The sequence below is a fragment of the Onychomys torridus genome, chromosome 15 (assembly GCF_903995425.1).
Source record: "Onychomys torridus chromosome 15, mOncTor1.1, whole genome shotgun sequence".
Taxonomy (NCBI): domain Eukaryota; kingdom Metazoa; phylum Chordata; class Mammalia; order Rodentia; family Cricetidae; genus Onychomys; species Onychomys torridus.
Window position 1 is genome coordinate 48417594 of NC_050457.1, and position 13023 is coordinate 48430616.

Genomic DNA, 13023 nt, shown 5'->3' on the forward strand with positions numbered 1-13023 from the left:
TTAACCTTATAGCCCAGGTTGTGCAGCTGGGCCCAGGAATCTGCATCTCCAAATTTCTATCTTTATGACCACTCTACCAAATAAAAACTAAAATATAGTACAAAAGTTTCACTTTAATTAGTCATAGGAATTTAAAAAAGAGAAATCATATATTTCATGAGATTTTAGGAACCAACATATGCTTGGGAAATTATAAATTCCCTCATTATAAAAAAAATAGCAAAAGACATAATTCCCCTGCCCCCAGATATCATGAGGAAATAACCTTATTAGGGTGTTTAATACCAGTTTCCAAATATGAGCAGAAAGCCTCAGCATCCAGACAGCTCTGGCCTGCTTAATTCTGTCTATTACCTCCTTTCTGACTCTACGAGAAGTGAATGATGCAGGACAAGACCTAGGGCATTCATCAGGGCTTCCTTGAATCTAAGGTGTTTGGGGTGAACCGGACTGCCCAAGAAAGCTCGAGAGCAGCGGCAATAGTGGAGGCTGTCCTGGGAAGCAAAGGTAAGGTTCTGGGTAGTGTTGCCGTATGTTTATTTTTTCTTGCAGAACTCTAAATAGTTGCTTTGGCCCCATAACTGTCCTCGCCTGGAGCCTCACAGCTGTTTACAGACTCCAAGGGCTGCAGCAGTACATTTCCATGAGCTCATGACCCGCCCCAGCCGGTACCTTTTCCATTTCACATGTGCCCGAGAATATCCACGCCACTCAAGCCCCGCTTTGGGCTTGTGCTCTAACGACAGAGCAGCAGAAGTCAGATGGTTAATTACCCCGCTCTCAGGGCTTCTTTACAATCCCTGCTTTGGTCACTAACTACTACGTCAAAGCAATCAGAAGGCCTTTTCTTGCCTGTCTCTTTATGCTAATTAGCTAGTTCTCTCGGCTCCTCCCCCTGCAGCCTCCCTTAAGAACTGTGCGCATCCAGCTGTCTCAGGGTAAATTCTGACCAAGCAGAGAAACCTTGACTTCATCCTGCAGTGCTTTCCCCTTATGCAGTGGGTTTCTCTAGCAGTCCTCTCTGTACGTGAGGGACTGGACTCCAGATCAGAGAAGAAATCGAACATGGCTAACACTGACCGAGAGAGATAGTTTCTTTGTAGGATTTTACATTATCAAAGGAGAAAGTTTTCAGAATGCTTTGAAGCAAAGAGCGAAGTCTTGTTTCTAGCCAAATAAGTTGGCATCTTTGTAGGCAGGAGACGTAACACTGGTAAATATTTACTGCAGGGTTCTTAACCAGGGGAAACTCTGTCACGTTCTTCGAGGAGTAAATGTTTTACATGCGAGGCGAGATCTGCGTGTGCCTCTGTGTTCTTTTCAAGTGACTTCTGGAGACAGTTTTAGATGGCTGGCTAAGACGAAATGCCCTAGTGTTCCCCGAGCCACAGCCAGATTGTTGGTGCCATGTCTACCACACAAAGGAAGGACGACAGCCACCTGTTCACCGGTGTGGGCACGTGTCAGCTGAAGGTGCAGGACGACCGGCAACAGCAAGGTGGGTCTAGAGAGCTGCGTCCTGTGTTCTGTGACTTTCTGGCCATTGGCATGTCTGGGAAAAGGGTGGGCTGGGGAAGTACTCGGGAAGCTCTGATTAAAAAATGTTTTTTACCCTGGGTTCGATCCTCAGCTCAAAAAAAAAAAAAAAAGTTTTTTAAACTCTGCAGTGACAAAGAATAGTGAGGCTGGACAGTGGGTTAACACGGACTCACTGTTGATTTGAAGGATTATCAATGGTTAGAAGATTATTAAGAATACATATTCCTTGGAAATGTGTACTGAAACTTCTAGCCATAATCAGCTGTGTTCAGTATGATAGAGTGTGTATAACTAAAAACACCCACTGGGGCAAGGCTGACTTGGCTACTGGAGGAATTTAGTGGAGAACAGTTTTGCTAGCCTGGCACTATTCCCATGCCCTAACCCACTGGTAAGGGCTTTGTTTGAACCTAGCTTTTTTTGTGTGAACTTCTGACTCATTTATTTGTGGAGATACATATTTTTGACACTCATTTTTTTATAGTCCAAAAAGAGCTGGAACAGACAGTGTGGCATTTCACTTGATGAGCATCTAACCTCTACACCTCATAGCTTTTCCATGACTAATCCCTAAAAGCATTTCACATTGACTACCCAACCAGCAGATGATTGATGGGAATAGACCAACTATTACTCCAGTTCATTGTTAAGGACTGCAGAAGACACTTGTGGGAAAAGCCTATGTACTGATGACATCATCCCCCCACCCCACCCCAGAGGCAGTCTGTGATGGGTCCAGGATACACGGCACTTGAGCCCCTCGTTTAGTCCCCTGTAGACTCAGCTTTGGCTTTCACTCTCACAGAGAGCAGCCGCTAATGAACTGAAACCTCCCATGTTCAAGGTGGCATCTGTGTGCTAACGTTCGGTGAATGTCTCAAGCCACCTCCCTGCAAGAATCCTGAGCTGAGTCAAGTGATCTCAGGCCACACAGGGCTTAATATAGCATGGCTAGGAGAGGATTCCTGAAAATTGACTGCAGTGCAAACATTTCAGAACATGCTACACCATCCAGGTTAAAAAACATAGTTTTGAACCAATAGCCTTAGACAGCACTATTCACATTGCTCCTACGGTACTAGAATATCTTAGTTTATCATGGTTTTGTCCATGTCTTTCTCTGTTGCTTTTTTCAAACCTGAAATGTTTAAGACCTCATTTAGATGTAATATTCATAATAGAAAAGTTGGTAAGAAGAGCCTAAAGAAATCAGTTAAAAAAATGACCTGTAACTTACTACCTAAAGATAGGTACTATGAATATTTTAATAGACATCTAACCTTTTTTCAATGTTTGTACGTGAATTGTTACTTTGCTTGCTTTTAAAAATAAAAAATAGATTTATTTGACACATAGTACTCTGTCAACTGCCTCTTAATGAACAGTATAGGATGCCCAGATTCTCATGTCATTATATGTTCTTTAGAGTGTTCGTTTAGTGGTCAATGTTAGACATTTTTCACTAAAATTAACATTGTTAAATAAATACAAATTAGCAGTTATATCTGTGCACAGATGATTATTTTCTTTGGATAAATTCTTAGAGAATGATGTGTTTAAAAGATTATTGCAATTTTTAAACATTTTTTTTTTTCCTGGCCAAGTGGTTTTCCACTCTCCAGTAATGAATGAAAGTATGTTCTCAGTAGTTCTGGGCATTAATTTTAAAATCTGTTTCCAATTTTATAAGTAGAAAATAATATCCCACTGTTGTTTTAATTTAAGGAAGGCTGCCTTAATGGTTTCTCCTTTCCTGGCCTTATCCAGAGAAGGCTGGAAATATCATTACGATGACACACTTCCCAAAATACCAAGAAGACTAGCAGCCTGTTCCTGTTTTCTCAGCCTGAAGCTCTTTATTCGGAATGTTTTGAAAGCAACCATATTCTTCTGTGGCCAGCTCTCAAAATATCTGCCCACAAAAAACCATAATCCATAAAGTTGTGAGGCACTCTAATGAAGCCCAAACTAGCCATTGAGTGCCCCAAGGAATGTCATCTAGAGGTCTGAACTGACAAGTAACAATGTTGAAGGCGGTTCCAGTTCCTAGAACCTGCAAGTTTACATGTCTTGCAGTCTTGGGGTTTAAATTGCTCATTCAGTGTGGTTGCAGTGGCTTTTCCCAAAAGCTATGTTTGCACCTTGCTATTATGTAAAGTTCAGCAAAGGTCCAAGGAAGCAAAGCCATTGCCTCAGAGTGATGCCTGGCTACAGATTTGTACACCAGCTACCTGAGAGTTCATGCCTGTGGCCTCACTTCAGCCAGGTTGACTTTCTAGCTCTCTCATCTACCGTGTGGACTATGATTTACTAACACGTAACTCCACTGAGGCATGACCAGCTTTAGTATACATTCATCTTTCTAGCTCTCCATACAGTGTGCGAATGTATTTTATTTTAACTCTGGTTAATTGAGTCTTTCTACCTAGTCACTCATGAAAATGGACTGTTTGGGTTGACTGCAGAGATAAAAGTTATTTATGCTTTGACCATTTAGGCAGTAACTGTGCAAAGTATTGTGTCAGACACCAGGTGGATACATGAGCTAAGCCAAGTATTGTGTCAGACGCACAATTGAGCTAAGCCAATTCAGCTACAGTTTCCTGCCCACCCCAACTTGATTCTCAATGGCAAAGACACTACGTTTGTCCAGAACAGAAAATGAGTACCTTCCTTCTTCTTCCTTTTGTCTCACAGCTTCTTCTATGCTGATTTAATCCATTGATCTGCAATATCAACCACACTGGTAAATACTAATGTATATATTTGTGAGGTTCAATATGAACTACATACGTTAAGCAAACAACCCTCCTTGTGTTTTCTAGCACTTTAAAATTTACAAATGACCTCATATACGTTCCCATTTAATGCTTGCAGCAAACCTACAAAATAGTGCACTAGTCGGGGGGGGAGAGAGAGAAAAATTGTGGATACTGGCAAGTCCAGGTATAAACTTGAGCCCAAGCAGAGACTGATGGTGTTCCAGTTAATGTCTGTTCCTTGTTGTTCAGGAGAGAGCAATCTTTTGTTTTACTCAAGCCTTAAGCTGACTGGGGGAAGCCTGCTCACACTGTGGAGAGCCATTTACTTAACCACACATTTTAATGTCACTCAAAGCACTTTAGACATGTTGATCAACTATCTTGGTACTGTGTAGCCCAGCCAAGTTGACGCAAAACACGGTCAACTAAAAATCAGTATATTACCTCACTTTAAAGATGTGTAGAAAGACTCTTCAAGGTTAAATTACTTTTCTATGGTTATATAATAATTAAGGGCTATTTTAAATGTTATATTTGTTTTATGTAATTGTTTTACAAAGTGTGTGCTTTAGTATTACAATATTTGATCTTCTTTCATAGGTTCATATCAAAGAAACTTTCCCACAAGTATTCAAAATGCCTTGGAATGCCTCTTGATTTTTTTTGTGTGTTTTGATACCAGTTTTCTGACACCAATTCTTGGAGAGTCCTGTGATTCAATCCAATTATTTACACTATGGAGAGTTAACAAAGACTCCACAAGTTAGTCACATAAGCTCACAAGGACGCCCCGGTCTAGACACCATCACTAATGTCAGGAGTCTGCAAGCTGCTTGCACCTCTGCCAGCTCAACCACAAATTCAAAATTTCCCAACACTCTCCTAGACTTGATAATTCCCTGGGAAGGCTTACAGAATTGTGTGTTGTTCTGCTTGTGATCACTACTTCATTATGGAGGATGTGGATGATTAACCAGGTTAGAGACCAGACTCAAGGTCTGGGAGGATGATGAGCATAGGAGCTGGTCTCTATGGAGGCAAAGTGTGCTTTACTTCCATAGGTTGATATATTCATCAGCCAGGAGACTTCACTGGTCACTGTCTAAAGTTTTTATATGAGTTTCATTATGTAGGTGTGATTGATGATGTCATTGATCATGTGACCAAACTCAGTTACCAGCCCTTCTCTACATCCCTTGGGTGGGCAGGAGCTGAGTAATTCAACCCCCAACCATAGGCTTAGTCTTCTTGATGTGGCCAGCCCTACTCTTAAAAATATCTGAGGGTGCCGGACAGTGATGGTGCACACCTTTAATCCCAGCACTCGGAAGGCAGAGCCAGGCGGATCTCTGTGAGTTCGAGGCCAGCCTGGGCTACAGAGTGAGATCCAGGAAAGGCGCAAAGCTACCCAGAGAAACCCTGTCTCGAAAAACAAAACAACAAAAAGATCTGAGGGTCTACTATTGGTCACTTCACACACACACACAAGGACACTTATCACTCAGAAATTCACAGCTTGTGAAGTTCTGTGAAAGGACTGGGGTCAAAGAACACACATATTTAACCTATCATATTTGGTAATTTTCTGGTTGTGCTTTATTCTCAACATAACTTACTCAGTTTCCTAAAAGTCAAGAATTGCAAGACATCCCAACATGCCTGTTTTCTAATGAGAAACAGAAAGGGTGTGTATTCTGATGGGAGAGGAGGTGTGGAGAAACCAAGGAGGATTTGGGGGAGGGGAAAACAAAATCAGAACATGTTGTATTTAAAAAAAAAAAAAAAAACTACTTTCAATGAAAGAAAAATATACAAAAAAGGAATAGAGAAACACTCTCAGCTTTGAATTCATAATCAACACCTTTTAACTAATACCTACCATGGAGTAGGTTGAGTATCAGACACTGAGAACGCAAACACATTTTTCTCCTAAGGTTACTTTCAAATGTGGGTTTTCTGAGGAATTAAATATTAAGAACAGAGCAAATATTTTTCAACCCCTTGAATAGATTCAAAACCATAAAATACACATTACATTTGGATTATTGTAAATGTGCTATTTTCTTCAAATGTCTCCTGTAGCTGTGTATGAATGCCCTTCATTTATTACCTAGGGAAACATATGAACTAAATGAAATCAACTTACCTGCACAAAGAGAGACTTCAATAGTTACTCCATGATTATAAATACATAATTTCTTTTAGGTGAGGTTATCAGTAAATACTATTACGGTTCTCCAAACAGATTTGTATTTTCCTTTGTGGTTCTGAAGCACTGATGCTGCACACACAGTGTGACGTCATAGGAACGACACAGTCAAATGAACTCAGACCAAAGGTGGAAGATCTACACGTATTTCTGTTTCTCTGCGACCAAAGGGAGCCTTGCAGAGGCTCAAATGACTGTTGTTCTAGCTCTGCAGTATTACTTGCCTTTATAGCCACAAATTGATAGAGATAGGTATGGACCGCTTTTAAAGGGTTTGGAAAGGGAGAAGCTTTAGGCCTGAAAACTATCACTTTAGGCCTGAAAACTATCTGACTCTTGTGTTCAAGCTTGTTCCTAGTGTCGTGAATCCTTATCTAAATAAACTTCCCTGACGGACGGTGGTGATAAGTGATGGCTTAATGATACAGTTTCTATTTGTAAGGGAAAAAGACTTCTAGAGGTGGGCTGAACATCAATATCAATATCATTAATTCTTCTGAACTGATGCTTGCCACAAGGATAAACATTGTAGAAAGTATATTTTACTACATGTCTTAAAAAGCCATAGTTGCCCAAGGCCATAATAATTTCATAATTGAATGTGTCATTTGTTTTTCTAGCTTTGAGAACAAAGCGTCAAGGCAGTAGTCTGTACATCCTTGGTTCTCAAAAGTTGTCTAACTAATGAAAAACTACAAAACTTATTACTAATACAATGAGTGCTAGAGAGGGTGTCATTAGCACTTTTAAAAGAAGTGGGGGAGACGACAAAAAAATTCAACACTAACTGGTAAAATGAAAATCAAAATCTTTAGAATAGAATTGAGCTCTCTGAACCTGATGACAGCAGCACATTTGTAAGGTAAGCAAATATCAACAATTAATGCTGTTGGATAGTAGAAGACAAAAGATGTGCCTCCCAAAGAACTGAGAGCACTCGCCATTACCACTTCTAGTCAACGGGATGCTCAAGAGTCTAGCCAGTGTACTAAGTTTCTTTAGGAGAAATAAAAGACTTACATATTAGGAAGAAAGTGCCTTTATTTAGAGATGACTGATAGAAAAAATCCCAAAGAGAATTAAGAATGTCAAGTCAACATACAACAAACTAAATTTTAATATATTCAAAATATTACAATATATATACTTGCATATTATGCCAACAAAATATGCATAGTCTGTGCACTTAAACACGGACAAGAGAAGCAATAGTTCACTGAATTATAAGAAAATATTTATCCTTGGGGACTGGAGAGACGGCTGAATGGTAAGAGGGTTTGGTGTGAAAATATGAGCACTGAGTTCAGACCCTAGCATTCACATCAAAAGTAGGGTGTGGCTTATAGGTGTACCTGTAGCACTAGTACTGTGGTGGCCAAAGAAAGGAGTACCCCTGGGTTTTCTGGCTACCAACCTAGCTCAGTGAGAGACCCTGTTTCAAGGGAGTAAGTCCCCACCCCACCCCACAGAGAGAGAGAGAGAGAGAGAGAGAGAGAGAGAGAGAGAGAGAGAGAGGAGAGAGATCCTGAACTCATGAGTTGGAGGGCTTGATATTACTAAGGAACCAACCTTCGTCCATACTGATCTATGGAATCAATGTATTCTCACTGTAATTCCAGCAGCTTTTTTTTTTTTTCATTTGACAAGCTAGTTTAAAATTCATAAAGAAATACAAAGGATCTAGAATAGTTATTAAATCTTGAAGAAGACAACTAAGGTTGACAACTTCCGATTCTGGATTTCTAGATGGTGTAATATTGGTTTAAGGATAGAAAAACAAATTCTTGGGGGCAGAATTGGGTATCTATCAATTAATATATTATTAACACATTTAAAAATTTTGTATTTGTTTAGTGTGTGTATTGTGTGGGTGCTATATGTATGAGCATGCATGTGTCATGGCTCATGTGTGGAGGTCAGAGGTCAGAGGATGACTGGTGGATATCAGTTCTCTCCTTCTCTTGGTTGGAACTGAACTCAAGTCATCAGGCTTGGCAGCAAGCGCCTTCACCTGCTGTGCCATCTCACCAACCCCATATGTCATTTTTGACAAAGAGCCCAAATAACTCTAATGGGAGAAAAGGTAGTCTTTTCTGTAACAATTCTATAACAAATGTAAAAATGTATTACTAAAAACAAATTTCAAAACTCGTTTTTCCATAGAAGCTAGTTTGAGATGGGATGTGACTAAAACACAAGGGCTAAGAGTGTAAAATTTCTAGGTGAAACTGTAAGAAAATATCTCTACCATTGGAATGGACAGTGTTTGATGTCAGGCATGAAAATCACTAAGTTATAAAAGTATATGAATTAGATTACCAGCATTGAAAATATCTGTTGTTAAAAAAGATACTATGAAGAAGGGAGACGGGGAGAAAATGATTGTGTCACATATACATACAGCACTCTTACAACTCAAGAAAAATAATTTGATTTAAAATGGGGGGTAATGGTCTGACACATACTTCTAAAACAAAATGGCCAATAAGCACATTTAAAATGCTCAACATTGTTCTGTCTTAAAGCAACACAGAATCAGTCCACACAAGGCATCACTGTGCATCTGTGAGTGCCGTAGTTTGAATTTGGGACGTCATCACAGGTCTATGTGTTAAAGGCTACTTAGCAGGTGTGGCACTCCTGGAGGTGTTGGAGTAAGTGATGCCCGTTGAAAAACCTCATGGTTGTGAGGCCCTTGGGGTTAATGGGTCTTCTGCCTTTTTCTCTTCTCTTTAAACTTTCTGGCCATGAACTTAGTGACTTTGCTCCTCTATGCTCTCCAATTGCTGTGCCACCAGAGGCCCAGAACGATAGGATGAATCAACCATGAACTTAAACTTCCTGACTGTGAGCCAGAATACATTTCTCCTGTTTCTAAATGGGTTACTGAAGATATTTTGTCACAGTATGGAAAGATGAGTAATGTAACCATGGTGGTTAAAATTTAAACTACAATAATACGATGTTTGAAAGAAGATATGGAGAACTCTTGTGCATTGCTGTGAAGTGGCTAAACCAGTTTGAAAACTGAGTTAGTCAAGTTTTTTTTTGTTGTTGTTGTTGTTTTGTTTTTAAAGTTAGCCCTATGAACCATCACTTCCACTGGGAAGTATAAAATGAATGAATGCACATAGCAGATTTTATTTATAAATGGCTGTGCATAGATAAGCACACTGTGTGTATTCATAGGCTGGAATACCATTTAGTAGAAAGGAATGGATCATTGAAATATCCAACCATGAAGGTGAGTCCCGGAGAATGCTGTTTTGAGTCAAACAAGCCAAACACCAAAAGGTTTATGATGTTTTAGTCTAATTACATGAAATTCTAAAACAAAACTGGGCCATGGTGACAGAAATCACAACAGTTGTTCCCACAATAGGGAAAGTATTCAAACAGGATATAAAGAAACTTCTTGGGTAGTGGACTTGTCTTACATCAGGATGGAGATTTGGTGACTTGAGGATATACATACAGTTCTCAAAACTTACCCATGAATTTTATTGTATGTGATTTATCCTTCTGTGTTCTTAAGTGTGAGATTGCTTGGGAGGCTTAGCTCTCTTAAGTTGCCTCCAGGCCTCTTTTGGCCGCTTCAGCAGATAATGAAGGGACTGGAGTGTCTTGGTGAATTTTAACTACTTGTCAAAGAAGCAAGAACATAACAGTGGCCTATTGGCAATGGGGCCATAACTGGGCTCAGGAACTAGCCAGCCTTCAGTATGAAATGTGAGTCATTAGCCTCTATGAGCTTAATAATTAGCACTACTTTGTGGTTTAAATTATCTCTGAGCTGAGAGCTCCTATATTAATATCACGGTGACATAAAATTAGCAAATTAATGAGCTTAAGACAGATAAATTGAAATACGATAAAAATCACTGTCTCACAGCTTGGGCTGGAGGTAGAGATTAGTGGTGGATTGTGTGATAAGCATGAACAAAGCATTAAATTTGATCCCCTGAACCCTCCAAAAATAGCTAGGGAGAGACCTTAGCATTTTGTTTTTTTAGGCCCCTGTCTGGCATTGAACATCGTTTAGAGTCAATGGCTTCTCTGAAGTTTCTTCAAAATTCAGGTTGGTTTTTTTTGTTTGTTTGTTTTATTTTGTTTTTGTTTTTGTTTTTGTTTTTGTTAAACCCATGGTATCTCATAAACATTCTTGTAGAAAACAGCAAAAATGGATTATTTCATGAACTTCCCTCCTCCCTCTCAACTTCTTCCTCTTGCTTAAACTCAGGAAGTGATCCATTCATTCTGTTAAACAGATGTTTTCTGAACCTCTGGCATGAAGTACCGTGTTAAGGTTCTAGAGAGCAAAGCTCTCAGAACTTCCTGTCCACGCGACACCACTTTCTAACAGGCTGAAGAATAAAGAAAAGAAATAAAATATATAGTGAAAGTGGTTATACTACAGACAGAGAAAACTTGAATAGCAAGGAATGGGAGTGTCATTGTGGAGGGTGCTCATTAAGAAATCAGCCAGGCCTCATTAGGAAAGAGGAATGTGCAGAGAGACCTGCAGGACATGAGGGAGAAAGCTGTGCAACACTGGGGGCACAGCCCTCCGGGTTTACTTTGGTGCAAAAGCACAGGTAAGGAGGCCCATGAGTTAGACTCTGCGTGTGATTCTCGTTCTTGACTCGCTTGCTTTGGTGCGATGTCACTACATGGTTCCCTTCGAGTACAAGGGATGACCTATCTACTCACCTATGATAAATTCTTATTATAAATTAAGCATAGTGCAGGATTAAAACCATAAAATCAAAACAGAATATTCACAACGATGTTGGAGAATAACTTGAGGGGCTGTTATATAACAGCGTGTCAGTTGGTGGTTCCCAAACTTGGGGTTGCACCTAGCACTTGAGAACCAGAGGCAGGCTTGCAAATTCCAGGCTAGTCTGGGCTACAAGGCAAGACTTTATCTTAAAAACTAACCCACCAACCATCAAATGAGCACAGTTGCTGGAAGTTTCTAAGTGGTGGCTTTCCAAGTAGAATGTCTGTAGGGATTTATGGGGCTGAGAATTTTCCTTTCTAACATGTTCTCATCTGCTGTTTGTGGGTGCCATGGGTCACTGGGTGCTTTGGAAGGACCAAAAGAAGCCTAAGTCAGGTTAGGTGAGTGTTAAGGATCCAGCAAGAGCTGAGAGAAGGGATGGAGAGCACTTATATAAGATCTTTGGTTTTGACTCTGCATGAGATGGGAGTGACTACATACTAATTTGGGCTTTTTGGTCATTTATAGCTTTGGCATTTTTTGTGGAGAGGTAACCACCAAAAAGTTAGAGATGGGGTAAAAATTGTTATGCCCTGATGTAGCATGAATCTTAGAGTCTTATTAATAAAACAAACCAGGAGCCAAGTATTATAGTGAACATTGGAAGATCAGAAAGACAGAACAGGCCACAGCTAACCTCACCTGGCCAACTTCTCAGCTGATCCTGTTTCCTTAGACTGGAAGCCTGAGTCCTCATCCAGAATGAATCTCAGCTGAACTGCTGCTCAAAAGCCTAAAAGCTTAACCACCAAAAACTTCTAGTTTCTGGTTTTCACGCCTTATATACCTTTCTGCTTTCTGTCATCACTTCCTAGGAATAAAGGCATGAGTCACCATGCCTGGCTGTTTCCAGTGTGGCTTTAAACTCACAGAGATCCGGATGGGTCTCTGCCTTAGGAATGCTAGGATTAAAGGCCACCATTTTCTGGCCTCTGTATCTAGTGGCTGTTCTGTTCTCTGACCCCAGATAAGTTTATTAGGGTGCACAATATTTTGGGGAACACGATATCACCACATCCTGACAATTGCATTGTTGTGTTTAAAAACGTAGGTCTTAGGTCAAGCTCTTTTGAGTGGACAGGCACTTATTAAGCAAATATTTATGTGCAAACAAGCATGAAATAGTTAACATGATGTTCCAAACTTTCTTTGCTTTTTGTAATCTGATTACATCTTTTCTACCAAGTTTGCTTAGATGAAACAGCATTCTGCAGACAGTGTTCTGTGTACTCAGTTAGTAGCTAGGAATTCTTCTGTTCACTAATGGACACTGGACCTTCAGTAAAAAACACTGGACACTGAACATTGAACTTGAGTACAGACTGTGTGCCATGCCAGATCCTTATATCCATTTGTGGAAGACTAGGAGGCACTCCTAAAATATTTTAGATAATCCAAGGTTCTCGAATGCCAATAATTTCACTAAAAATGTATTTCTTTTGCTAACTACAGTAACTTTTTGATATTTTTTTGATATTGAGATACATAAGAGAGGAGTTAGTAGTGAGAGTTTCCTGATGTTGGAAACAGCCCCTGGGCACAAATACCCCAGTAAGTCAGCAGATACCAACAAAGGTGGTGAATTTTGGCTAGCCTTCATGTGTAAAACATAAACCTTTGCTCATGTCTTCTTCAGCCAGTTGTGACTGTGATAGGGGAAAATGCATTCTCATGGGTTCTGCAATCAGGCAAATATATATTAATAAAGTATACATAGCTCTCAGCGGTAG

At 40.0% G+C, this 13023-nt stretch overlaps 1 protein-coding gene across 3 annotated transcripts in view; it reads left to right on the top strand.

The window, feature by feature from the left end:
- The first annotated feature begins 810 nt into the window (after positions 1-810).
- Positions 811-13023, top strand: part of Ranbp3l (RAN binding protein 3 like) — a 49864-nt gene continuing 37651 nt past the window's right edge. The window contains exon 1 of one of the 3 annotated variants that reach the window (XM_036207358.1): positions 811-1498. In XM_036207358.1, the coding sequence (XP_036063251.1) occupies positions 1408-1498 (91 nt within the window). In that variant the 5' untranslated portion in view covers positions 811-1407. The remainder of the gene's footprint in view (positions 1499-13023) is intronic. The other 2 variants (XM_036207357.1, XM_036207356.1) reach the window with 2 other exon arrangements.